The sequence below is a fragment of the Gobio gobio genome, assembly GCF_949357685.1.
Source record: "Gobio gobio genome assembly, chromosome: 19".
In the NCBI taxonomy this organism is placed as follows: Eukaryota; Metazoa; Chordata; class Actinopteri; order Cypriniformes; family Gobionidae; genus Gobio; species Gobio gobio.
The window spans coordinates 37,860,206-37,888,131 of record NC_137112.1 but is presented as its reverse complement, the minus strand read 5'-3'; the positions used below and the strand labels follow the sequence as shown (position 1 = coordinate 37,888,131).

At 38.5% G+C, this 27,926-nt stretch overlaps 1 protein-coding gene across 1 annotated transcript in view; it reads right to left on the bottom strand.

The window, feature by feature from the left end:
• Positions 1-2,728: 2,728 nt before the first annotated feature.
• cdkl5 (cyclin dependent kinase like 5) overlaps positions 2,729-27,926 on the bottom strand; it is a gene marked incomplete at its 3' end in the record, with an annotated part of 43,900 nt that continues 18,702 nt past the window's right edge. Inside the window, exons 4-19 of the mRNA XM_079844228.1 lie at positions 23,447-23,492; positions 20,477-20,613; positions 20,236-20,356; positions 19,658-19,717; positions 18,054-18,144; positions 16,139-16,328; positions 15,155-15,235; positions 14,784-14,950; positions 13,551-14,652; positions 13,136-13,237; positions 12,297-12,402; positions 11,586-11,709; positions 10,536-10,641; positions 9,791-9,913; positions 6,879-7,088; positions 2,729-3,106 (exon numbers count right to left, since the gene is read on the bottom strand). Of these exons, the coding sequence (XP_079700354.1) occupies positions 2,729-3,106; positions 6,879-7,088; positions 9,791-9,913; positions 10,536-10,641; positions 11,586-11,709; positions 12,297-12,402; positions 13,136-13,237; positions 13,551-14,652; positions 14,784-14,950; positions 15,155-15,235; positions 16,139-16,328; positions 18,054-18,144; positions 19,658-19,717; positions 20,236-20,356; positions 20,477-20,613; positions 23,447-23,492 (3,144 nt within the window). The remainder of the gene's footprint in view (positions 3,107-6,878; positions 7,089-9,790; positions 9,914-10,535; positions 10,642-11,585; positions 11,710-12,296; positions 12,403-13,135; positions 13,238-13,550; positions 14,653-14,783; positions 14,951-15,154; positions 15,236-16,138; positions 16,329-18,053; positions 18,145-19,657; positions 19,718-20,235; positions 20,357-20,476; positions 20,614-23,446; positions 23,493-27,926) is intronic.

The following is a 27,926-nucleotide window of genomic DNA, read 5'->3' as shown; positions in this document are numbered from 1 at the left end:
ATCATTTGAATATGCTGAAACTTTTCTTATTATCAATGTTAACAGTCCTGCTTAATATTTTTGTGGAAACAGTGATACTATCTTTTTAGGATTCTTTGATGAATGGAAAGTTCAAACGAAATAGAAAGCTTTTGTAACATTTTAAATGTCTTTACTGTCACGTTTGATCATTTCAATGCATCTTTGCTGAATTAAAGTATTCATTTCTTTCACAACTGCCCCAAACTTTAAACCAGTATTGTATATTCACTGGCTATATCACACGACTATCAGGCTCCATTTTGACAGAAATGTTGGTAGACGCAGCGCAGCCCTTGGGAGTTCAGTTTTCGTAATATTTTAGTACTCTAGTATAGGGATGTGGTATGTTTTGCCCTGATCTTCTGTTAGCATGATTCCACGCCAGTCATTTAAAAGTAAAAAAAAAAGTGACTCAAAATAATGGTGCTTAGCAAACAAATGAAATTCATAATCAGTGACATTCTACATGTTTTGTAGCGGGTTAACAAGGCTGGTCATAGATTACTACTCGCAGGCGACCTCACCACAGCTGGCGACAGCCAAACTGTTTATCTTGGCAGTCCCAACAGCTGGCTGATGGGAGGATTACCTGGCACCATGGAGACAGACTGTGCCAACGTACTGCAGATTAAAGGATGTCAGAGCGTTTATGGACAAGGTGTTAATCCTGTAGTGATGGAATCACATTCTAATACTCGGGCAGGATGAAATACGATGAAATCGGCAGACCACGTTACTCAGGAACAAAGTGTTTCATGTCACTCAAAGTATATACTCAACAAGGAAACAAGAAGTTCCAGAAAGTGACTTTCAAACTTTTAAAAAATCAACAGTTGCATGGCAGTTTAACCATGAAAGACAACACAGCAGTTTAACAGAACATAATGACTGAACCTGATTGCTGTTGCTGGAAAGTATCATCGGATAGCACACTGAAATAGTGCAGAGACAACAGAATCAACAAAGCTAAACACATGACTTTATGATGTAAATGCCAATAATAGTATAGACCGTACTTGAATGTGTAATTTGAACATGAATAATCCTAATCTAGTCCCTTGAAAGACAGAGCTCATGTACTGTAGGTAGATAAGGTAGAAGATTAGATAGATACAAAGTTCCGTTTTAATCAAACACCATATCAACACAAACACCTGTGAGAAATGTCTGTTTAAAGTGCACCATTGATAAACAATACTGTTTCAAAACCCCCCAAAAACTATTGAAGGACACATTTCACTAGAGTTACTGAAATGAAAATGCTCTGTGTCTCTCTTTTCAGGGGATTTGTGAGCAACTTTTAGTTGTTGACCAAAGTGCCTGTCATGATAATCAACATGAATAAATAAAAATGTAATATTCAGAAGCAACTCTATGAAGGATGATAAATTCACCTCAAAGTCACGATATATTGCTCTGTTTGCATTTGCCTGGAGTCCTTAATACAGCTAGTTTGCATATTTTATATCCATCTAATTTCAATCTGTATTATATGTAAAATATAATTGAACAAAATGTAGAGCGAACGCCTGAATGGAAATGTGCTGCGTTTCAGGGGCCGCTCAAAAATCTCACTGCGTCTCCCACCTGCACTCCCCGCTAACAGATCAATAACTGCATTACGTCTTTGAAACCCTTTTACCAGGTCCCGAGGCAATGCTTTTATCTCTTCAAAAACATGCCGTTAAACGGATTAAAATAAAACCGGCAGTTATTCAGTTTGTTAAAAGAATCATGCGCACATGCTGAAAGTCCCGTCAGGACGGAGATACAGACAAACTCTCACAACCTGCTTGTAAACCATCGCTCGTGCCACAGGCAAAGTCACACTTATTCACCAGCTGGTGGGGTCTAGATCGCAGAGGGAGACACGGTGAGGCCCTGGGGGCCTCTGCTGAAATTCATTATTCACTGGAAATCCAGCTCTTCAGGGATCTGGGCTCTAATGAACCGACGCCAAAAACAAGCACTATCTGATGTCAATGTTTAGGTTAATATCCTGTTTTGAATGCTAAGCTCATGGGAAACATTGTAAGACACCGGCTACAGGTAAAGTGAGACAAATAGCCATCGTGGGACGTCGATTTAATGGTCTCGCATGAAAAGTAACACCGAACCTGTTTAGGAAGCATCAGTAGTTGTATGTTTTGAACAGGGATGATTCAATAACCTGCAGTATGACAGTGTGAAATATAGACCTAATCTGCACTGAGAATTCATTCATCAGAAAACAATGTTTGATAAGGAGAGGAAAATAATTCAGAAACAATAAGTACTTTTGTTACAACCATAAAATGCACTCTGTACATTATAACTATTAACACACCAATAATTCATTAAATAATCTCCATGAAATATAGAATTATTAGACATTAAATATTTATACATTCTCGTGTATAAACTAAAGCTCTTACAATTCCACAGATTTTTTTTGTCCCCATCCCTAAGTTTTCATATACAAATACATAGATTCATGTCATCGTCAATAAGATATATTCAACAGAAAACTGAACCCAGATGTAATGAACAATAATACAAATTCTATCAAATGTGGATGCCTTAAAAAACAAATCTGAGACATAACTATTGCCACCTTCTGGCCAGAAGTGGCATTGTGTACCACTGTATGAACAATAGCATTCCATAGGTCGCCAGGAAGGAAAAGGAGAAACCAAGTACACTAGAGGCCACTAGGGGGCTTCCTCCTCTAAAGAGCCGTTTCTTTCAGATCGTTGAGGTTTGGCATTCTCGCGCGAGCGGCTCTGGTAAAGCCGATACCGTTCTGCCCACCTTTGTTTGCCATTTGGTCTGGGTACGGTGCGCCCTCGGCCCGGTTCAGTGCGGAGACGTGCCAGCTGGACTCGATCTGCCCTGGCAAAGGGTAGTTGTGGGGTTTGCGGCTCTTGGTATTGGGGGTGACGCTGCCCGGTGGGTGCCCTCTGACCTCGTTCAGGTTCCCTTTGGGAGGGGGGTTAGGAATGGGCTGGAAGCGCAGTTCTGCCGAGCGATCGGGAGGTGGGGGCTGATTGGATGTAGCAGGAGAGGAGAGGTGTAGGAGCTTCCGCAGGGATTTCAGAGGCTGGTTCTGAAACGGGAAAGCAAGATTACAAATTCAAGTCTGTGCGTTTGGGTTTGCAATCATAAAATATCAGGGAAGTTAATGGATACATATATTCAGCAAGGATGCATTAAATGTATCAAAAGTGATAGTAAAGATATTTATAATGTAAAAAAAATATATATATTTCAAATAAATGCATCCTAAAAAGGATATATCATGGTTTCAACAGAAATATTGAGAAGCACTCAATATATATACGAAAAAATAAAAGTTATTTAAAATTGAATAATATTACTGTTTTTATTGTATTTTTGATCAGGAAATAAACAGCCTTGGTGAACTTTAGAGACTTCTTTCAAAAAAAATTATAACACTGGTAATTGGTAAGTTTTCATTTGCTACCATTAGTTAACTACACTAGTAAACATGAATGAAAATGAGCAATACCATAACAATGTTAATTTCAACATTTACTAATACATTTTAAAAATCCAAAGTTGTGTACATTAATATTAGTTAAAGACCCCCTGTGGTGAAAATCAAGATTTTAAAGTTGTTTATATGTCTATGTGGTCTAATATGAATTTACATATGGGTTGTCTTAAAGCATAAGTCAACACTCAACACCATTGCTGAGTATTTCCTCCTTACAACTGCAGTGAACCAAAGACAGTCTCAAAAAGACGGTTTGAAATCGCTGGTGGTTCTGACGTAAAAACTACCTTGTAACCAAATAACGTCAACTTGTGGGCGGGCTTTAGCATATCAGTAAAGGGATAGTTCACCCAAAAAAATGTTTTATGTTTATCTGCTTACCCCCAGGGCATCCAAGATGTAGGTGTCTTTGTTTCTTCAGTAGAACACAAATGAAGATTTTTAACTCCAACCGTTGCAGTGTGTCGTATAATGCATGTCAATTGGGATATTTTAGAGTATGAGAGCAATGAGAGGAAAAACACATAGACATACGAATCCATATTAAACCATGCGTCTCGTGGCGACACACTGATGTCTTAAGACACGAAACGATCGTTTTTTGCGAGAAAAAAGGTTAAAAAAAAAAATGTTTTACCTCTTATCAGACGAATGTCATCTAGTATTCCCAGCGCCATAACTTCCGGCGAATAAGGTCAAATTACTAGCGCGATCAAAGATATACAGTGAGGAAAATAAGTATTTGAACACCCTGCTATTTTGCAAGTTCTCCCTCTTAGAAATCATGGAGGGGTCTGAAATTGTCATCGTAGGTGCATGTCCACTGTGAGAGACATAATCTATAAAAAAAAAAATCCAGAAATCACAATGTATGATTTTTTAACTATTTATTTGTATGATACAGCTGCAAATAAGTATTTGAACACCTGTCTATCAGCTAGAATTCTGACCCTCAAAGACCTGTTAGTCTGCCTTTAAAATGTCCACCTCCACTCCATTTATTATCCTAAATTAGATGCACCTGTTTGAGGTCGTTAGCTGCATAAAGACTACTAACATGGCCAAGACCAAAGAGCTGTCCAAAGACACTAGAGACAAAATTGTACACCTCCACATGGCTGGAAAGGGCTACGGGGAAATTGCCAAGCCGCTTGGTGAAAAAAGGTCCACTGTTGGAGCAATCATTAGAAAATGGAAGAAGCTAAACATGACTGTCAATCTCCCTCGGACTGGGGCTCAATGCAAGATCTCACCTCGTGGGGTCTCAATGATCCTAAGAAAGGTGAGAAATCAGCCCAGAACTACACGGGAGGAGCTGGTCAATGACCTGAAAAGAGCTGGGACCACCGTTTCCAAGGTTACTGTTGGTAATACACTAAGACGTCATGGTTTGAAATCATGCATGGCACGGAAGGTTCCCCTGCTTAAACCAGCACATGTCCAGGCCCGTCTTAAGTTTGCCAATGACCATTGAATGATCCAGAGGAGTCATGGGAGAAAGTCATGTGGTCAGATGAGACCAAAATATAACTTTTTGGTCATAATTCCACTAAACGTGTTTGGAGGAAGAAGAATGATGAGTACCATCCCTACTGTGAAGCATGGGGGTGGTAGCATCATGCTTTGGGGGTGTTTTTCTGCACATGGGACAGGGCGATTGAACTGTATTAAGGAGAGGATGACCGGGGCCATGTATTGCGAGATTTTGGGGAACAACCTCCTTCCCTCAGTTAGAGCATTGAAGATGGGTCGAGGCTGGGTCTTCCAACATGACAATGACCCAAAGCACACAGCCAGGATAACCAAGGAGTGGCTCTGTGAGAAGCATATCAAGGTTCTGGCGTGGCCTAGCCAGTCTCCAGACCTAAACCCAATAGAGAATCTTTGGAGGGAGCTCAAACTCCGTGTTTCTCAGCAACAGGCCAGAAACCCGACTGATCTAGAGAAGATCTGTGTGGAGGAGTGGGCCAAAATCCCTCCTGCAGTGTGTGCAAACCTGGTGAAAAACTACAGGAAACGTTTGACCTCTGTAATTGCAAACAAAGGCTACTTAACAAATATTAACATTTATTTTTCTCAGGTGTTCAAATACTTATTTGCAGCTGTATCATACAAATAAATAGTTAAAAAATCATACATTGTGATTTATGTATTTTTATTTTTAGATTATGTCTCTCACAGTGGACATGCACCTACGATGACAATTTCAGACCCCTCCATGATTTCTAAGTGGAAGAACTTGCAAAATAGCAGGGTGTTCAAATACTTATTTTCCTCACTGTATACACATAGATGCCTCATTGGACCGATCCGCGCAGGCACTAATGAGGAAATATCTATGATCACGCCAGTATTTTGCATGTATTTAGACCTTATTCGCCGGAAGTGATGGCACGGGGACGGCTGATGCAGAGCCACAGAAAAAAATGAAATACATTTTTAAATATGGATATTTTTCTTACACAAACGCATCGATTCGCTTCAGAAAGAATTTATTAACACCCCGGAGCTGCGTGGAGCACGTTATTTGGCGGACAGAATCATTTTTTATGGACTTCAAAAACAGAGCAACTATTACTGCTATTATAATGCTTGGATTAGCAAGAACATTTTTAATATAACTCAGATTTTATTCGTCTGAAAGAAGAATGTCATATACACCTCGAATGACTTGAGGGTGAGTAAATCATGGGCTAATTTTCATTTTAAAGTAAAGTTGAGCAAGTGGATCTCTGAAATGGTGTGAATAAGTGGAGGTGGGGCTAATTTGCATATTCATGAGTCTGTCTATACTAAACTAGTTACATTACATTCAAGCTATTTTAAGGCATGAATACATTTTTTTCACAGGATTTTTTTTTAAATGTCATTTTGGTGACCAAAGATGAGTTTTAAGGAATAAAATTATTATTGACTACAATATTTTATTAACTAACACTTCACGAGTTTGTGTGCCCAAATAATCTTAGTGAAAGTGTAAAAACAGATTTGGCTTGCTGTCTGCTATAGAGGGGCTCGGAGAGGATATTATACCTAAGCTCCGATTGCCCCCCTGTAACAGGCAAAATTGTGCAAAAAAGGAGGAGGAGGGATGCTGCAAGAACTAACAACGGGAAGAGATAAGCTGCTGGTTTTATACCTTGGTATTAATTGGAAGATTAGATGGGCGTACTCCTTACGAAATGACGTTTAAAAACTTTAATAACATAGATTATCAGTCATTGTTAGTTCATATTAGCTAATACATCAACTAATGTTAATGAATGTGACCTTATTGTAAAGTGTTACCAAAAAAATCTTCTTGACCTCACACTTTTGAACAGCAGGAACAAACAAAGACATCGTCTGAAGATTTTCTTACTTGAGGCTGCACGTCTGCTTGCTTTTCAGGCGGCCAAGTGTTGTCCCTGTCACGATCGCGATCCCTCTCGCGGTTTCGATCCCGGTCCCTCTCCCTGTCCAGGTCACGTTCCCGGTCGCGATCTCGGTTGCGGTGTCGACTGCTGTGATGAGACGAAGATTTGACCGGTCTCTGTATCACTAGCTGCTCCTGCTGGGCCTCACTAGGAACCTGGCACACAGATCAAACCACAACACCAGTGAAATCACCTGAACGCTTGGATTTATGCACAGCTTCCGCCTCTCCAAACGAAATTTCACCCATAATCACGTGCATTAGGCCAGAAGACTAGAAACGTGCCGGAATACAGCCCTGTGAACCAGCCTGCCTTTGTGTTTATTCATAAATGATTCTTTATGATGGAAATAATTTAAGAATTAAAAAAGGATTTCATTCCAATGACCAGCTGTTTCTGGAGAGGAAGGATTATTGAAGATAGATAAAGAGCTGAGTGTTTCGGGACGTGCCAAGTTTCTGACCTTTTGTACTAAAATGTCCACGTGTTTTTTAAGTGTGCATGTACAGTTTGTGTTTATGAAGACATTTTTCACCACTTCTGCTCTCTCCAAGGTTAGGAGAATAGCAGATGAGAAAACGTGCATCCTCTTTGAGCAGGTGCTGCTAAAGACGGTCATGGGGTCTAACATGCATCTAACAGAAGAACACATGCTGATGCTAGCAGTAACCTAAACAATGAAGTTTGGTGTGTAAAACACACAGAACCAGATCTGTTACGTCAACATCTATTTAAAAAAAAAACTCGAGCTAATGTGGTTTGAAATTCATTATCAATGATTCATTATATAAGACAACATGGTATATTAAACTACATGTTTTTCTGTGCCGCCAGCTATTGAGCCCATAAATTAAGTGCATGTGGTGTGTGAAATATATAATATAATATATTAATTTACACATTAGCACAATTAATCATGTAAAAATAACACAAAACAACAAATTCCATTTTATCTTCCACAATAAATGTATTTTCCTAGTGTGACTTTTTCCTCAACTAATACTAATATATTTAATACTATATTTCTCAGCAAATTAAATATATGCAATTCATTTGATAAAATAATTATGTAATGTAATTTGTTGTTATTAAAATGTAAAAAACTGCAGCCTTAGATTTACCCACAATTTTTTTTTATTAATCTTCCTAGCAGTTGCGTGAATGAAAATACACATCAACATAGATCTGGACCTGATGTTTTACGTGTTAAAAATGGCTCTGGAAAAAAAAAATTATATCTAGAAAATGACCCCCCAAAAAATGACAAAGACATCTAGTCATATAACCCCAAATCCAGAAAAGTTGGGACATTTTGTTATATGCAATAAAATCATGAATCTGTGATTTGGTAATTCTCTTTAACCTTTATTTAACTGACAATATTTTTTTTCAGTTATTTTGTAAATATAAATTTTGGCTGCAACACACTCCAAAAAATGTGGGACAGATGCTAAATAAAAGTGAAAATCTTATAGAATATCCAAGTGAAACTCTTTTGAAACGGTCCACAATGATCAGGTGAATTTGCAATAGGAGAGGGTATTGTGTTTGGGTATAAAAGGAGCATCTCAGTCTTTCCAAGCAAAGATTGGTCATGGCTCATCACCTTGTACCTAATATCATGAGAGAATTGTCAAACAATTCAAAAATCACATATCTCAATGAAAGATTGCAAAGAATTGAGGTATTTTACCTTCTACCATACATACATAGTATTGTGAAAAGATTCAGGGAATCCAGAGAAAACTCAGTTCATGTAGGGCAAGGCAGGAAACCTCTGTTTTGAGTGACCTATGAGCCCTCGGATGGTATTGCATTAGAAACTGTCATGCTACTCTGTTAAATATAGCCACATGTGATCAGGAGTACTTTGGAAAACCGTTGTCACTTAACACAGTCTGTCGCTGCACCAAGAAATGCAATTCACATCTCTGTTAGGCAAGGGGAAAGCTATACATCTGTTCAATGCAGAGATGCCACAGAGTTCTCTGGGCCCGAGCCCATCTCAGATGATCCACAACACAGTGGAAATGTGTGCTGTGGTCAGATGAGTCCACGTTTCAGCTTGTTTTGGGGAAAAAATGACATAAGGTTCTCAGTCCCAAAGACAAAAGGGACCAACCAGACTTTCATCAGCAACAGGTACAAAAGCAAACATCTGCCATGGCATGGGGGTGCATCAGTGCAAATGGGTGACTTGAATCTATGGAAGTACCATTGACGTGGAAGCATATATTGGAATTGTAAAGAGACATATACTGCCATCAAGAAGACATCTTTCATGGGAAGCAAGACAATGGCAGGTCTCATTCAGCATGTGCTACAACAGAGTGGTTTCTATACGCTCCACACTATAGAGTGAATGTGCTTGACTGAATGCCTGCAGTCCAGAACTGTCTCTTATTGAAAGTGTATGGGCCACTATGAAAAGGAAAATCAGACAATGACGACCCAAACTTTTGTATCAGGCATGATTGGGGCAAAAATTCCACTTGCAAAAATGCAACAATCAGTATCCTCAATTCCCAGACATTTAAAAAGTGTAATTTAAAGGAAAGGTTATGTGGCAGTGGTAAACATGCCTCTGTCACAACTTTTTGGGAGTGTGTTGGAGCCATCAAAAGTTAAAATTTGCTTATATTTACAAAACACACTTGTTGGTCAGTGAAAATCTTTATGTACTTTTGTCAGTTAAATAAAGGTTAAAGAGAATTAACAAAATCACAGATTCTTGATTTCATTGCATTTTTATAAAATGTCCCAACTGTTCTGGATTCACAACATCTATACATTTAGCATGACATGCAATGGAGATGTGTTTATTTGGTAGAGCGGCGCGGTTTTATGCGAGCAATACCATGGGCTGCGGGACAACAGGGAGCACTTTGACAGAAGAGTTATGCTTTAAGTTATTCTTTGAGTTAAAGAGGGGGAATAGGCTTTTCTTGATGCTCGGGTTCCTTCCCGCGTTGCCGTCCGTCTGCAATATAAGACGCACAAAACCCCAGTGGCTCATTCTATTAACACCAAACATCTTTTGTTGTAGAATACAGCAGATGAACATACGGTCCTCTGGCTCAATATTTGTGGACAGGCCACAGTAGAGGCAGATTCTGCCACACACATGCTGCTCGGGTCTGTAATGGTCTCCATATGGCTATTATGGGGAAATGCTACTGAGTCTCTGTTGGGCATTAATTGGACAATGGAACAAGTGGACGGCCTAATTTTTGGGATGATACACCCACTTCCTTTTCGCACTGGTAACCTACATGCTGATTGAGACTGAAGGGAAAGCTCATCTATCAATTTTAGCCATAAAGAGAGACAGTACTGTATTCCTCTAACCTAGACTACCACCTTGTGTATAAAATACATCATTTAAGTTTAATGACTAGCAGACAGACATCCACAAACACAGCAGCTGAGCAACACGTATACATACCATACATACATACATGTGGAATAATAATAAAAAAAATACACACACAGAAAAGGTCTCCTGACTAGAGCATCACTATCTCCTTACTGCATTTGATACCATTTTTGACTGTTGAAAAAGACAAACGTAATATATAAATAAATTAATAGGACATTCTTACCGGCTGCGACTTCTTCTTTTTCTTCTTTATGGCTCGAAAGAAACCTTGCTTTTCTTTTTGTTTAGGGACCTCTGGTGGGTTCATGACCATGGCCTCTGAATTATTCCTATAAATGAAAAGTTGTTTAAAAAAGTTGAATCTCACAAAAAGAAGCAAATAGATACAGGTCATATTTCAAAAACAAAACAAAACATATAAAATATAATATAAATAAAATAAAATGTCCTGTTCAAATGAAAAAATTTCATTGTAATCAGAGTTGGGAGATTAACGCATTAGAAGTAACTTGAGTTATTTAATCGGATTACTTTTTCAAGTAACTAGTAAAGTAACGCATTACTTTTAAAATTTACAACAAAATAAACGAGATGCATATCTCCTATTGTTCCGTTATCCAGAATAGAGCTGCGCCTTTTACTGTACACGCATGAATTTGCAAAATTGAACTTTTTTGTTATAAAAAAATGAAACAAAAAAACAATCCCAGGTGAGAAAAAGTAACAAGTAACTAAATAACACAATTAGTTACTTTTTAAGGGAGTAACACAATATTGTAATGCATTACTTTTCAAAGTAACTTTCCCCAACACAATAATTTTTGTATTACAATCAGTAAACATTTTGTTTTATTTATGACGGTGAAATAGAAGACATTTTTTTTATGTCTTTTTTTAAGATTCGTCCTATTACATAAGAAACGAACAACCATATTATCTGAGAACTGGAAAGCAATGAAAGCAAATCAATAAAAGAAAAACACTAAAATTATAAAACATTTCTGCCTAGAACCAGGTTTGTCGAATTTAGAGAGAATGCAAATGGGCATGCTTTATTATTTTCTGCACCCACTGTTACCAGACATCTCAAAACTGTCAAGGACACTACTTATTTTTACCTTGATTTTCAAGTTTTTCCATTTGAAGCCAAATATTTCATGCTGTCACTTCTAGCTTATGAAAGCATTTCATCTTACAGTGAATGTACATGGACGCAGAATGATTTATTTGTCCAGATCGAGGGTGTGCTGCCTCAACGAGTGCGTGTGCTCACCAGGGGTCGAAATTGGTCTGACGTTTAGGGTGGTTTGTCATGGCTGTGCTTTCTGCCGCCACCGCTGGCACCCTGCTCTGCCCGGCGCTTTCATGGAACGAGTTGTCAGGTCGAGGAGAGGGGACTGCACAAAAGGACAGAACAAATAAAAGCTAGAATCAAAGATGAACTCCAATCCCCACAAAAAATAAATACATACGGCACATACCCTACCATTCAAAAATTCAAAACATTTGGGATAAGATTTAAAATGTAAAAAGTATTAATACTTTTATTAATTTGATCAAAATGCTGTTCTTTCAACATTAATAATATAAGAAATGTTTGAGCACCAAATTATCATATTAGAATTATTTCTGAAGGATCATGTAACACTGAAGGCTGAAGTGATTTTAAATATAGTAATAATATTTACTATACTAATATTTTTGATCAAATAAATGCAGCCTCAGTGAGCATAAAAGTCTTCTTTCAAAAACATAAAAGAAAATTATTCTGACCCCAAACCTTTAAACAATAGCATACATGCAAATTTGAACTTTTTTTTTTTTTTTTTTGGGAACAAACCAGCACACCAGAATCCCATCCCAAATTCCCAACACAAGCTTTTCAACAGGGAACAGTAGTCATGCATGGTAGTTTATCATGAATGATCAAAGTGCACAGATTAAAACAACAACTTTAGAATCATCATGAGTTTTTTTAAGGTACCTCTGTAAAAGCTTCCCACTCTACGAGGCATCGAGTCGCTGTAGATGATTCTGTTCTCCTTGGACGAGGTTCCATCCTCCATATGAGTGTCATGGTACATCCCAGCCTGAGTTACAAGAGGATGGTCACACTACAGGACAGTATGGGACTGTAGTTCCTACAATGTTCTGTGCATACTGTTTAACTGTAACTGAATATTTGCTTGGGGGAAAAGGAATGGTTAAGGAAGAGAAGAAACAGAGGTTAAATGGATAGTTCACCCAAAAATGAAATTTCTGTCATCATTTACTCACCTTCATATCATTCTAAACCCATGTGACTTTCTTTCTCCAATGGAACACAGAAGCAAAGACTTTTGACTTTGGAATTTCAGTTTATTCCACTATTGTAAGGCATAGAAAATATGCCGTATATATGTCGTATGGATCACTTTTTTTATTTTGTGTCCTTTCTGAAGCTTGAAAGCTTCAGTCCCTACATTGTAATTGCATGGAAAGAGTATGGAGAATAGTCCTGAAAATTTAATTCACAGAAAAAAGAAAGTCAAATTTAGAACAACATGATGATGCGCAAATAATAACAAAATTGTTTTTGTGTGAACTGCCCCTTTAATTGAGGACCTAGATATTTAACGCTGAAGACATGAGCTAGCAGTTAATGTAGTGACATGAACATTTACAAAACATCCATATCAATGGTCTGAAAGCTAAATGTGATTTGCTTTTATGATCAATGCATTAAAAAAACAAAAACAAAAAAACAAAGATAAGCCGAGGCATGATAAACAATAGCCACTGTGTGAATGGACGCGTTCTGAGGGTCCTGTTGAGAACTCGGACCTCGTTTTTTGGGCGTTGTGAGTGGAAGGAAGCTGTGTTGTCCCTCGTAGAATCTTTAATCGGGGGGCGAGAATGAGGCTTCTCTTTGGGAGACTGGTCATTCTGCAGACATAAACAGACAGCAAAATAAGCAGACACTGGGAGACACTGGGAGTGTGCATGTAATAATCATATAAAACGAAACAAAATGCATGAATGCAGGATGCAGCAGAGCCGTATCTTAAACTAGATCACATACACACATGCACACACATCACAATCGAATCTCCTGAAAGTATTACGGTGAACAAGCCCTGTTTGTATTATTGCGAACGGTAGAGAACAATTCCAATCTCCGACGGAGATTAGCATTTTAGCGAGATCAACGCCTAATAGACCACAGGACATGGAGATAAAATGAGAGCAGGTCACTGACCCTGCTCAGATCTTGCGTGAGCTCTTCTCGGGAGGAACTGGTGTTGTGGCGTGGGAGTGTGCGATGCTGGAGCTGTGGCGAGAGGAGCTGTAGGCTGCTGGCACGCGTTGGCACTCCTTGCCCAACCACCAAATTCGTCTCCTGGCCGTGCGGCCGGTGTCTCTCTCTCCGCACGTACATGGAGTGACGATGAGGTCGCTGCTGCGATGAGAACGGGCTGGTGTAGCCGAGACCGTAAGGATAGGATTCATGTGGGGAGGGCAGATTGTGAGCATGCCCCCCTGCTCCTGCGGCCCTGCTTGGGTCCAGAGTGTCAGAAGCCTTCGGTTCATCCGGCGTCTTTTTTCGTCCTGAAGAACGTCTCGAGTCTAGAGTTCCCCCTTCTAGGCGCGTGTTCCCTCGGCCGCTGGGGCTGTGGCCCTGCCGCTCCGACCCAGCGTGCCGTTCACCTCTGGGGCTGCCGGGAGCCGCGTTTAGATCTAGACAGCTGGATGGGAAGTAGCGGGAGCCTGAGCCTGATCCCACCATGGGATCGTCCAGGTGAAGTCGTGTCTCTGCGAGATTGTTCACGGACTTGGCGTCATTCAGCGCCCCGTGACTCTTGGACAGGCTGAGGAAGGACGAGGAGCTTTTGGAGGAGGACGTGGAAGGCATAGATCCGTGCGAGGATTCCATGTAGTTATGGCGACTGTGCTTGTCCCCAGACTGCAGCGTGCTGGTCTTCCCTTCCAGGAAGGATGAGTGGCGGCCTGGTTTGGACGACTTGAGGTACTTGCCCGTAGAGGTGTCCCCTCCCACACTGGCACCTCCAACCTTAGGCCCCAGGTTGAAATCAAATTCGGTCTTTCCCTTTGAGTCTTTGGGGCTGAGGAGGTGCGGAAGGTTGTTGTTGGCCAGATCTTTGCTGCAAGAGGCTGAGCGACTCAGGGTCTGGGCCTGGTAGCTCTTAGGGTGTAGCGTAGGACTCAGGGTGGATGAGGTTGGCATGTTGCTGCCATTCAGGAAACTGTCGTTGCTCCGGTGGAGGTCCTCATGGCGCGGTAGAGACGAGCAGTCCTTGCTGTTAGCGCGCCGGTGACCTGAACTCTTACTGCCGTGGCTCCTATAAGGAAAAACATGAAATTATTTCAGGAGTTCAGTACCATTGGGTGGTAGGTCTATCTTACATGCTATGAAACAATCATCATTTTGAAAATTGCATTTGCAGGATATTTAGAAGTAGCAGTTACTGACCGGCTGGGTATGGTGTTGTCTCCGTGGTATGGTTTTCTCTTCGAGGAGCGAGGTGGGGTGGGTGATGGGGGAGCAGGCCGCTCCGGTCCTCTCAGACCCTGAAACACTGGGTGATTCAGACACTGTTCTGTCAGAAAGCGTTCGGTGGGGTTCAGGCACAGCAGGTTCTGATACAGTGAAAAGAGAATGAGGAGAGTCATGCCACAGTAGAACAATAAAACTCATTCAAATTCAGTCTTTAATAACACTTTGCACGTGGGGGTAATATGACATCTGCAGTTCATTTTAAAATAAATCAACTCCAAATATATCACAACTGTTGGGATTCGAAAGTGGAAATGTTCTCTGATGAGTGTTACAGACTGCTTTACCTTCATTAAATCCAACATGAGTCCGTTGATGATGCCCAGGTACCTTCGATCGAGCGTCTGAGGATGACTTACAGAAGGAAACTGTCACAAAAACACACACACACTTACATAGTTAAATACAGACAGAGGGAGGACTAAAGAATAGAGCAGAAGAATTGCATATTTCATTACGAATATGGAATACTATTAGTAGGAATACTATCATTAGTTATGCATGTCAACTATTAGTAGACTGTTAGGTCATGGTTAGGTGTTAGGGTTCGGGTTAGTAGAATAAGTTGTAGTTGAAGACATGTAGTTGCAAAGTTACTTATAGTCAGTAGAATGCTGTTGGGGGAGCATCAAAATAAAGTCTTAGCAGATATTAAGCAGACAGTCTACTAATACTCTAATGAAAGTTAGTTGACATGTGCTTGCAAAGTTACCGTCGAAATTGGACCATCGAAATAAAGTGTTACCTTTAAATACACGACTGCAACAAACCAATTATAGGCTGACTTTTTAATGAACAAGATTTCTTATCTTAAAGCTAATCTACAATTAAGATTAAACAAATCATATTCATCTATTTATTTGATAAGCAGCAGTGTAATTAGCTAGATAATGTACAGTCAGCCAGATTATCGCAAAATAAATGAAAATTAATTGAAAACATGAAGGGTCTAGCATCATTCATGCAGATGCCACCTATGGTAACAAAACATGTTTTAAAATGTGACTTGAGTGTCCAAAAGTATCCAAATACTTTCCGAGGCTGTGTTCTGTATGTATGAGTCTATGTGCATGTGTGTGAATATTATGTACTGTGATCAGCCCTGTCAAGGCAAAGCCAGTTGTGTTTCACACTGGCACATAGCGATACATTAGTCATAGGCAGCCACTTATTCAGAATACTGGGATCCATGCCATTGGAAAGGAGAGAAGAGGCGATGAGAGGAAAGCACGGAACAGGACAGAGGAGTGAATCAGAAGACAGGTCCTTACTCTTAGTCCGGCGAAACGAGGGTTGGTGTAGAACAGCTTCATCTGCTCTGGTGGTAAAGGGCCCAACACCTTCTGAATGGTGAAGAGCTGGTCGATTTCACTCTCGCCCGGAAACAGGGGCTGCCCATCACTCAGTTCTCCCAAAATACACCCCACCGACCACATGTCCACCGCCTTCCCATATGGAGCTCTGCGAGAGCCAAGAAGACAAATATAAGTATTGACCTTCATTTGAGTTTTCCATTTCCTTATCAATAATTTTTAGTTGAAATACATGCAATCTGACTATTCAAGCTGTTTAAACATCTTTATTAGTAAAATAGTTCGATTGTATTTGTCTTTCATTGACAGACACAAAAAACAACAACAATTGCTCTTGAAAAAGTTGCCGTCACTACGCTAGGTCAATAAAGGTGGTTGCCAGGGTGTTGCTATGTAGGTATGGCATTTAGAGGGTTTTTTAGCATGATGCTTTGTGGTTGCTAAGATGTTCTTTGTGATTTCTGAGGATGTTGCTAGGGTGGTTTCTAGGGTGTTGCTAAGGTGTTCAGTGTCATTTCTAGGCGGTATCTAAGGTTCTTTGGTTTCTATAGGGTGTTGCTAGAGTGTCCACATGGATGTTTTAAGGTTGCTTTGCTGTTTAAAGGGTGCTACAGTGTTTAGAGTGGTTCCTAGGGCACTGCTAGGGTGTTCAGGGTGGTTTCTGTTAAGTTGCTTTGTGTGGCTTATGGTGTTCAGAGCAGTTTCTAGGGTGTTGCTAGGTTGTTGCTTGGTGTTCTGGTCGGTTTCTAGGGTGTTGCTATGCGGTTGTTGTCATGTTCCAAGAGTTTTTTTTTTTAAATATTGCTTTGTGATTGCTGAGGAGTTCTGATAGGTTGCTAGAGAGTGTTCCGGATGACTGCTTACTGGCAACACCAAGTCACTATAATGTTCTCAGCAGGTGCTGTATTAGAGAAATGTAAAATAATTCTTGGCTTGATTTGAAAAAGTTATGTTTCCTAAGTGGAAATACCATGGCTACTAAACAGATAATGATAACCTTAAAGATAACTAGAACAGCTTTCACTGTTCTATTACAATATTATAATAAAAATAGTCTGTTTATTATAATTGAAATTTGATTGAAATGCTTGAGCTCTTTAAAGCAGGATGGATTCTGATTGGCTGTTATAGTTGTGGTCAGGACTCTTTCACATTTAGAATGATTTTTAAAACTAGATCTTTATTGATATCGTCCTTGGTGTGAACGGGCCTTTGGTCCCGTTAAAAGGTTTTTTTTTCACCTGTTTTATCATCTGAAGTGCAAAAATCATAAATCTGACTGCTTAGAAAAGTAATAGCAATACTTTTCAAAGTAGCACATTCATGTCTGTAGCACACACCAAAGTGTCATGCTTAGGGTTAAGGTTTTGTTCCGATTCCTAACTCTAAGTTTGAACAAAGGCACCTTTAATAATGAAAGAGGGATGAGGAGAAATGCATGCAGAGACAGAGGCAGATAGATAGACATAACACTGAGACACAAATCTTTGCACTAACACACAGCAAGAGGGAGGGAGAGAATATTTGTGTGGGTGGACTTTAAATGGTGAGAGTTTCAAAAAATGTTCCACTGCATTCATCTAGTCTAGTGGCACACACTAGAAAATAACGCTTCAATGAAGACAAGGACAAATAATCATGCACCTCACTCCTGATGTCACATCTAATGGATGTATCAAATCAACTTTTTAAAAAAGGATGTACCCTCGATGCATATTAGCACTTGTGTTTGAGGGGGATTTGATTTTTCATGCTTTTTGGCTCTACAGAGTAAATTTTTTTGTGTGTCATTTTTCAGTTATGTCTCCGGAAACAAGGTATACTAGAAATCACCTTGAAATATAGAGCCGGAAGTACATATATCAGGACTTACCCCAGGAGCAGTTCAGGTGAGCGGTACCACCTGGTCGCCACATACTCAGTGTAGTTAGCATCACTGCCTTCGGAGAGATTACGGGCAAAGCCTAGGGAGTGACCAGCCCGGATAGACAGACGTAGGGAGAGAGGAAAGCGAAAAAGGTGTCTGGCATGAGCAAGACTGTGCACAACATTCAGAGATCTTAATTAATCTTGCCATATTCTTCCCTCTAAAAATAAAAGTCTTAGAGAGAAGCCTGTGGTGTGAGTCATTCTCAATTTCCGTGGCATTCAGTGTGGAGGCAAAATTTAACCCTGAAAGGATAATATATATATTCCAGCAAGAGCGGAACCTGAAGGCTGGGAAGTAAAATATGGGATTTATCAGGTACTGGGATGACAGGTTGTGTTTTGATTGTTTCTAGACTCACAATACTACCAACCAGTGTTGGGGAAGCTACTTTGAAGCCGATTATCAAGCTACAAGCTACTTCATTTAAATGACAGTCAAGTTCATTTTGAAAAAAACAAAGAGTATCTAACTATATTGAAGCTATAGGGTGTCACATGTATGCTTTGGTTTTGTATTCATTATGTTCCCTGTGTTTCTTTGCCTATGTTTGCTGTCATTAGTTCCTATGGTTCTTAATTATAGTCACACTTGTTTTTATTCTAGTTAATCATCTCTCAGTGCTATTTATCCCCTTCATTTTCTCAGTTCCTTTGTCCGATATTGCTTGCCAGTCAATGTTATGTGGTTGTTATTTCTCCTACGATCTCCTGAGTTTTACGTGTGAATTAGAATAAAAACTTTTTTTGTTTGTAATCCTTTTTTTGTGCGCTCTTTACAACAGCTACAATGTTACATTAGGCAAGTTCAAAGTTATTTAAGGAGATAATATTGTTAATATACAAAATATATGATTAAATGTATAATTATTATAAAATGTATGTATATGTAATGCGTAGTAAATGTTTATTTCTATAATTATATAATCTTATTTTATAATTCATACCAATACTTTTTGTGTGTTATTTTATTTATAATATTGTTAATTTTATATTTATGTTCATTCATTTTAATTGTGTATACACACACATTACCTAAAAATATCTGTATACAATATACATTTAAATATTATAATTGTAAATGATATAGGCCTAATTGTTTTTTGCCGAACCAGATCAGTATTATCTAGCATAAAACAAATGACAAAAAAAAATCTATTCAAAAGGGTATAATATAAACATAAATAGTTATATTTTGTGTATTGCTGGTATGAGCTGCAAGTAAGTTACAACGTCCTTTTCTGTGATAAGGGTGGATATTTCAGTCTTCTTCCATTTGAGTTTAGAAAATCATATATCTGGAACGACCCAAAATCGACTTAAATTTTGCCTTACACAGAATAAGCGCTGTAACTCAAACCTTTGTTTGATTTAGACAAAAACTGTTTAATTCCCTTCTACTCAAATCCGACTTCAGATCTTTTTTTTGTTTTCAGACGTCACGGCAGTACTCATGACGCCTGGAAAGGAGACCAAGCATTCAGCGAGAGAGATCAGTGTGAATATGGGGGTGGCGGGTCCTGAATCAGACGAGTGAAAGCCTCTGCTCACCAAAATCACACAGCTTCAGGATATCATTGGAGCTGATGAGGAGATTTTCAGGCTTGATATCTGCAGATTAGATGAAAGGATGGATATTTTCTTAGTGAGCTCGTTTTTTTGTCCACGACTACACAAAAATTACACCAGCAATAAATAAGAAATGTTGAAAATGACAAAATAAAGACATCTCAGATTGTTTCATATTTGATTCCATGATCTTTAAAATCACAACTTCCATAAACACTTTGTTAAAAATGAAAATGTGTACCCACATACAAACATTGGAAAAACACATTTATACACTACTGTTAAAAGGTTTGGGGTTGGTCATTTTTTAAAAATCTATTTCATGTACCTATTTAATATATCTATGCTATCTATCTATATAAATTTATATAAAAAAAGAAAATTCTGTTCGGTTGAGCTTCTGTTTATGTTCACTGATCAATGTTTGAATGTGAATAAAAGCCTAAATTCAACATGTTCATCATATAAAGCGATTGTGTCTCTTCAGAAAATGTGGACTAAACTGCTCGATTCATATGGATTAAGATATGATCTATAAAGAAATACAGAGATTGTCATACCCCTGTGAACGATCTCATTCTTGTGGCACCAGTGAATAGCTTTGATCAGCTGAAAGATGTAACTTCGTACTTTATCAGGTAGCGCACCATTGGGCAATTCCTCCAACAACTCGAGCATATTCTGAAATATATAGCAAAACACTATCTGAAACACAACTCATCATCATCATCATCATAGTCATTTGAACAACAATTCAGACCAATACAAACGAAAGTAAAAAAAAGTATTTTTTGAGCTCACCTTCTCCACATATTCAAACACTAGATAGAGTTTCCCCCGTCGACGAAAAGCCTCTTTCAGTTCTACAATGTTGTCTTGCTTCAGCGTACGGAGCATCTTGAGCTCTCGTAACGTCGTCTCTTTAACTTCCTCATTCTCTGCGGGAAAACACAAGGGGGTTAGGCAAGATTGAGAGGGGGCTTGTGTTTTCTAGAGTAAAATAAATGAGCTATAGAGCTCTCAAAGGAAGGTGACATTATAAAAAGGCACTTCTCACAAATAGGGAACACTTTGGTGTGCCATTACCTTTTTAAAGTATAATAGGTGCAAATCTCATGTCTTTTTGTTGTGAAAACTAGATATGTTATCTATCGTTAAATTAACCTAGCATGAAAGTAGCCAATATCTCTATCCCCCTTAGAATGATGACATCATCTGGATCCTTTCTACTGCATGATGGGAAGACAATCTCATGCCATTTCCTTGACAGCTCAACAATTCATCTCTTTTACCAACAGTTTTTTCATTTTATTTATAAAATAAATAAGAATTTAAAGGCACGATATGTAATTTTCACTGCTAGAGGTCGCTTATTCAAAACAAAGGCGTAGCTTAATGACGCCTTGGTTTCGCGGAATCATGGGAGTTGTTGTCTACTGTAACGAGGTTCGTTGTTATGGGAAGAACGAGGCGGGAACCGGCGAACATTCTACAATTTTTAGCCAAATGAAACACGGACGACTGCCGCACACACACATCACAAAACGTAAATAAAATACAACATAAAATCCTGGTCCTCTCTCGTTCTTCACTGTCGTCGCTCCTCCTTTTATGCGACGAGTTCCTCCCACTCTCACGTTCCCTCGGCCTCGCTGCTTGCCACATCTACCTCTCCAGCCGGTGGAAAAGAATCTGACGGGACTCTGGCAGAAGTCATATTCATGGCTGAGCTAATGTATTAAAGATTTATTAACATTACTGGAGCCGCTGGAGCGATTGCTAATGAGAGACAAGTGTGACACACGGCTCGAGAGCTTTTATTATGCCGCAGGCGACTGCTTTCGCTTCTTATGGTCATGCGTAATGCAGCGCTGTTTTATCAAATTAGATACATTTGAGTGTGTTGAAAGTTATGTTATGCTACTCTGCGCCAGGCCCAGTTCTACGGGGGTGCTAAGCACCCTCAAACGCAAACAAAAGCACCCTCAGTTGATACTGTAATAATATTGGCGAAACAGTCTTGGCAGATTTGTGTCCGAGCTCTGGAGAGCGTCAAATGCATCTATTTACATTGTGTGTGTGTTTTTGCAGCAGGGAGTAATGTAGCCAATCACAGATAGTTGTTGCTCTCTCGAACGCGATCAGAATTTCACCGCTCAAAACGGCAGTTTCTGCGAAACCTCTCATTAACAAAGTCAACACACGATGTAAGTAAGAGATTTATTTGTTGACAACTTCATTTTTATAACGGAACTTTGTGAGATCGCGATGAACTGACAAAGCAACAGCATTTTAGTGATCATAGCGATCTTGGCTCACTTTAGAGGTAACAGTCTATAACATTCATTGAATAAAACTATTGTTGCTAAGATGATCGACAGCCAATTGCATGCAGCAAAGTTTCGGAAGTGACATCTAAATATAAATGCCACTCTGCATGAGACAGAAATATCCTCCTGAGACCCAGAATAGAGGTTTTGCCTCTGTTGAGGACATTATATTTTAGCGAATTTCTCAGACAACACACACTGTTTTAAGACTGGATATTCTTATGAAATATAAGACATTCTTATGAATGAATATTATTACCCATTAATAAAGTATTATTACCCAAAAATCCCATTGTTTGTCTATTCATGTCTTTTAATTTTCTCAATAAATAGATTCTGGTGTCCTCTACAGAGCAGAGGATATAGCATATAACATAGGAATTAAAAAAATAATAATTCTATTTGTTTTTTATGCTCCAAACAGTAATGACCGGGGGAAAGAAAATCTAAATTCACAAAACCTTTTTTTCTGGTTCTCAGGAAGATGCCATGTTAAAATACCAGTAACGCTTTAAAGCAATGTGAAGGCAGACTAATAGATTAATAGACAATTTGTAGCAAAATATTTTTGAAATTCCAATTATTGGTAAATTACTTGTAAATAAATAATCATAATTTTCTCGCTCTACACTGCTATGGTGGGGCAGTTGCTTAGCCTATCTGCCCTTTACTAGAGCACCCTCAGTAATTTCAGAAGCACCCTCTGTGATTCGATTCTGGAACCGGGCCTGCTCTGCGCGTTTGCTCGGTGGCTACTATGAGACACTTGTTCACACTGCTGTAAGCTAGATGGATATTAGGCATGGTACAACATGGCACCCGCGGTAAATCAAGAAAACGAGATTTAAACAATAAGACTAACTGTGTTGAGCTATATAACAATGATTGGTTTTCTGTCAATGAATGTATCAAAACAGATGTGCGGCTGTCTAATAAAACACATAATATATTAAAGAGTCTTTGGTGTTTCCACGAGGGTAACGCGGGTATGTTGTCATTGATAAGCGACGCACAGACACGGTCCATGTCCTGGTTAAAATAGCTTATTTCTCTGGATTTAAACATTCTTGGAAACAATTGGGATAATTTAAGTACACAAGTTAACTAAATATATAACATTGTTCTAGTGGTTTTTGGATATTTTAATCCAAAAATCTTACATATTGTGCCTTTAATCAATGAAATGTTGATGTCTATTTCATGTTGTTTGCTAGAAATTAAAAATCACAGAAATCAGGTATAAAACATTGAAAACTTCCATCATTGTGTAAAATGTATATACCAAATAACTATCCAAACAGGCCCTTGGAGTCTGCGATAAATAATGTAAATTATACTTTGTGTCATGGTAACCATGCGTGTGTTGTAGTTCATTTCAAAGTCTCCAACCATTAAATTACATGGATGAAAAAGCAAGCATTTGGTTGTAGCAGTCTTTTACCTTCACTGTCCTTGAACTTCTTAATGGCCACAAGCTCTTTTGTCTCCTGCAAACCAGATATGTAAATCAGTTTGAGCGCCTTCTCAAACACAAGCTTTATTAGCAAGCTGTTAATGGATTTAACATGTAAAACAAACAAGAGCTGCACAAAAGAACTGAACCTTAGACGAACCACTTCCCGATTGTATCAAATAAGCCACAAAGGGGTATTTTTCATGACAAAGCCCCTGACAATGCTTCCGCTAAATGGAACAATGTGCCTGTTTTCAAAGAATAGATAATAATTTCATATTAGGATGTCTAATTATTAGGCGGAAGTATTGCATGCACATATTTAGCCATGTGTTCAGAAGCCCTTGCGGTGGAGAAATGTTCACCCACTGTCAGTCACACAGAGTCCCTGTCATCTGTGGTGTTGGACAGAGCCTCTTTTGCCTATCTTTGTCATTCAGAGCTCTCAATTTGCACTACAGCACCCTTCACAGTGAAAGCATTAGCGGTATGATCACGCTAGCTGCTAAAACCCATCCATTTATCACAATTCTACGCAGTAAACACTCACTCAGGACAAATTCCAGCCAGTGTTATAGACTATAGTGCCCAGATAAATGGATATTAAACCATTATTCTTCTGTAGCCTGTATTTCAAAGGCAGAATTGACAGCAGCTAACAAGTCTGATATAAGGGAAACTTCTAAATTGAGAGAATTAGTTACAGTGTCACAGAAAGGTCGTGCAATACAAGAAACACATTCAATAATTGCCGATATATTTATTTGCAAAAAAGTACCATGGTTTTACCATGTTTTTGGACATGTACCAAGGTTATACAATGGCACCCAAGAGGACCATGTAAATACCATGGCATATAAATATGGTATTTATCCAGTATTATGTTTTTTTATGTCCCATGGTACTACCATTGTATTTTTCAAAGTAAATGAATATGGTAATCTTTCAGTATCATCATATACATTGTATAAATTGTGCACTTACCAAAAGGTACTGTGCTGCTACCATGTTTTTTTTGTTGTTGTTTTTTTTCGGAAACTGGTATTGTACCATAGTACTTCAATGGTATTTTTGGAAGTCCGATGGAGTACCATCAAAACAAAACTATAACTACATACACTACTTAAAAAGTTTGAGGTCAGTTAGATATTTTTGGAAATAAATTAATATTTTTATTCAAAAAGAGCACATTAAATTGATCAGAAGTGACATTAAAGGCATTCATAATGTTACAAATATTTCGTTTGTTTTGAACTTTCTATGCACTAAAAAAATTGTGTTATGGTTTCCAAGAAAAAGCAACTGTTTTCATTACTGATAAGAAAATTTTCTTGAGTACCAAATCATCATATTAGAATGATTTCTGAAGGATCATGTGACACTGAAAACTGGAGTAATGATGCTGAAAATATTGTAATATTGTATATTGTAAGTTAGATAAGTTAGGAATAAGTTACATTTTAAAATATATTAAAAGAAATACAATTGTAATAATATTTCACAATAATACTGTTTTCACTGTATGTTTGATCAAATAAATGCAGCCTTGGTGAACAGAAGAGACTTAAGAGAGATATAAGAGTACTTTTTATAAGGGCTATCAAGTCAACAAGCAAAAACATTGCACATTTTTCTGTTTTCAGAAAATCTAAAAGACATGTTTGTCAACTCTTGGACGAAATCCATAAAAATGCCCAAACCCTGCAGATTTCAGCACATCGCTGAGGCTTGCATTTGAACCAGCTGCAATTAAACTGAAAGAAAATCCCAAATGAATCTCCCACAACAAGGCTGGATCCGGGCGCTAGCTCTACCTGACGCCTCCGGTCAGTAGCAAGCGCCTCGAAGGCTTCCTCATACTTCTCCTCCACAGTGGAACTACAAGTCATTTTCATTTAAAGCACAGCTTGTCATGAACAGATATGATTCATGATCAGAAATGATTAAGAAGCACAGCATGCATGTGGGGCTGGATAAGGGAATAGCTTTTCCATATTGAGTTACCCAGACCCCTGCATGGGCTACTTGCCGAAAGACATAGCTGCTTTAATTATACTGAACGGTCAGGTTTTCCTTTGGTATTAAATGGATTTTTGTTAGCATAGTACAGTTGCATACTTCCATACTAGTACAAAGTATTCAAAAAGCCGTACATTAAATGAGTACATTCAATATTATATCTGTTGACATTCTAAAGTATGCAATCAGGGAATGATAAAGGTCAAAAAATACACATTACAAACATGGTGGACGTATGTTTAAGAATGTATTTATAATACACACTTGCATACCTGCATACTTCTATCAACACAATTTCTTCCTCAAATTAAAGGGATAGGTGAAAATTCTGTCATTATTTTGTGATTCAAAACCCACCTTTCTTCTGTAGAACAGATCATTTAAAATGTCTGTTTATTTTTTGTCCATACATTAAAGGTCAAGGGGATCCAATATTTTAATTTATATTCTATTTACATACTATATTTATTTAATATAGTATTTATTTAATCAAGCTCCAAAAATGGGATATAGATCTGTGACATCAAAAGGGCAAATACATTTGCATATGCCAACCTCCAGAGTAAAGGTCCTTGCACACCGAGTCTGAAATTGTCATCTAAAATTTCTGCGCGTTAAAAAATAAATACAACTTCACATTGTGTCAATCACGTTTACACACTGCCTCCGAGACTTTTGTCCGTCATAAAGAAATTGGGAACACTTTACAATAAGGTTGTATTAGTTAACATTAGTTAATGTATTGACTAACCATGAACAACACCTCTGTTCAGCATTAGTTAATCTTTGTTAACGTTCGTTAATAAAAATACAGCTGTTCATGGTTTGTTCATGTTAGTTCACAGTGTATTAACTAATGTTAGCAAGATTTTAATAATGCATTAGTAAATGTAGAAATTAACATTAACAAAGATAAATAATGGTTTATAAGTGCAGTTCATTATTGGTTCATGTTAACTAATGTAGTTAACTAATGAACCTTATTTTAGAGTGTTACCAGAAATTTGTATCGGGTTCGATTTTCTGCATTTTTGCAAGCATTTTGAGAGGGGTTTTGACAATTCAGAGCCACCGGATGACGAATACGAAAAAACACATACGAACATTTCGGATTCAATTAGCAAAAGACCTTAAGACATCGACAAATAGTTATACATCATCGCACTATAGGCCCCGCCCACCGGCATTCAGTCATACACTAGATGTGAGTGTCACATTGCGTCTAAAGCAAATAGAAGCCATTATAATCACTGATGCTGTCTACACTATGCCTCATTTTCTGACATACTCCACGCACTCCAGCATCGGAAACAAGTGGATGGTATTTTAATGCCATCCCAAATTGTGTCAGAGGATTATATGTTTGTTCAGAGAATTTGGTTTTGTAAAAAAGGCAGTGTAATGGAGAGTTCACAAAGAAACTTTGGTTGAAAGATGAAGCGGCCAACTGATCTTACAGCAGCTAGATCACAAACCAAAAGTAAATGATTTCATTATTCTTTGTCTGTAATGGGTATTCTGTGGATATGGATAATGTTTTCAAAAACCTTTACTCATGTGGGTGTTGTTGATACTGTTTCCGAAGCAATAATGTTAGCCAATCATAACAGTGGCGTTTACTGACAAACCTCGAAGAAGCCACTGCTTAAAATGTTATCATTACAGACAAAAGGCCAGAATGAAGGTTACAAATAATATTTTTCTGCATATGTCTTTGTTTTAACTTTATTAACATTATAAGTAAACTCAATGTCAAAAAATCCATGTCATGACCCCATTAAGTAAATATGTAATGTGCTTTTGTCATTTTTTTTTTAAATATTACTATTTAGGTTTATAGGGGTCATGAACTGGCTTTTAAAAAAAATGTATACTGTTGTCTGAGGTCAACTTATGACGTTCGCGTGGTTTTTACATTCAAAAACATCATAATGAATAAGTAATATGCTATTTTCTGCCTTGGTTTTGAGGCTCTCTGAAAAACGCTCGGTTTTGATGGGCGTGCCGCACTGAAGACTTGGAAGTAAACGCCCACGGCTAGGATTGGATAAGATTTGCATATTTAATGAGCTTCTGCTCCCCTCAGTACATGTGGAAAATGTTTTGAAAGCGTCTGGAGAAACGCTCAGAGGGCTCGAAAAATATCTTTATCAAACAAACACAATGATTCATCTCTCATCCACCTGCGATTGATTGGAATGTTATTTTTGTATTACTTGGCCAGCTCGATCAGTGACTATAACCGCGAACCGTACACACATACGTGCGCGCAAGAAAGGAATGTTATTTCACTATTTAAGATAGCCCGTCGGCAGGCCAGTGATACGTTTTGGTAGCCGTCTGAAAAACACATTGCCCCGGGACGTTGGGCTTTGCGAGCACTGGCGTTACAAGTCCGAGTCTGATCACGAATGAACCAATAACACCTTCTCCAGCCTGTGACCGCGTG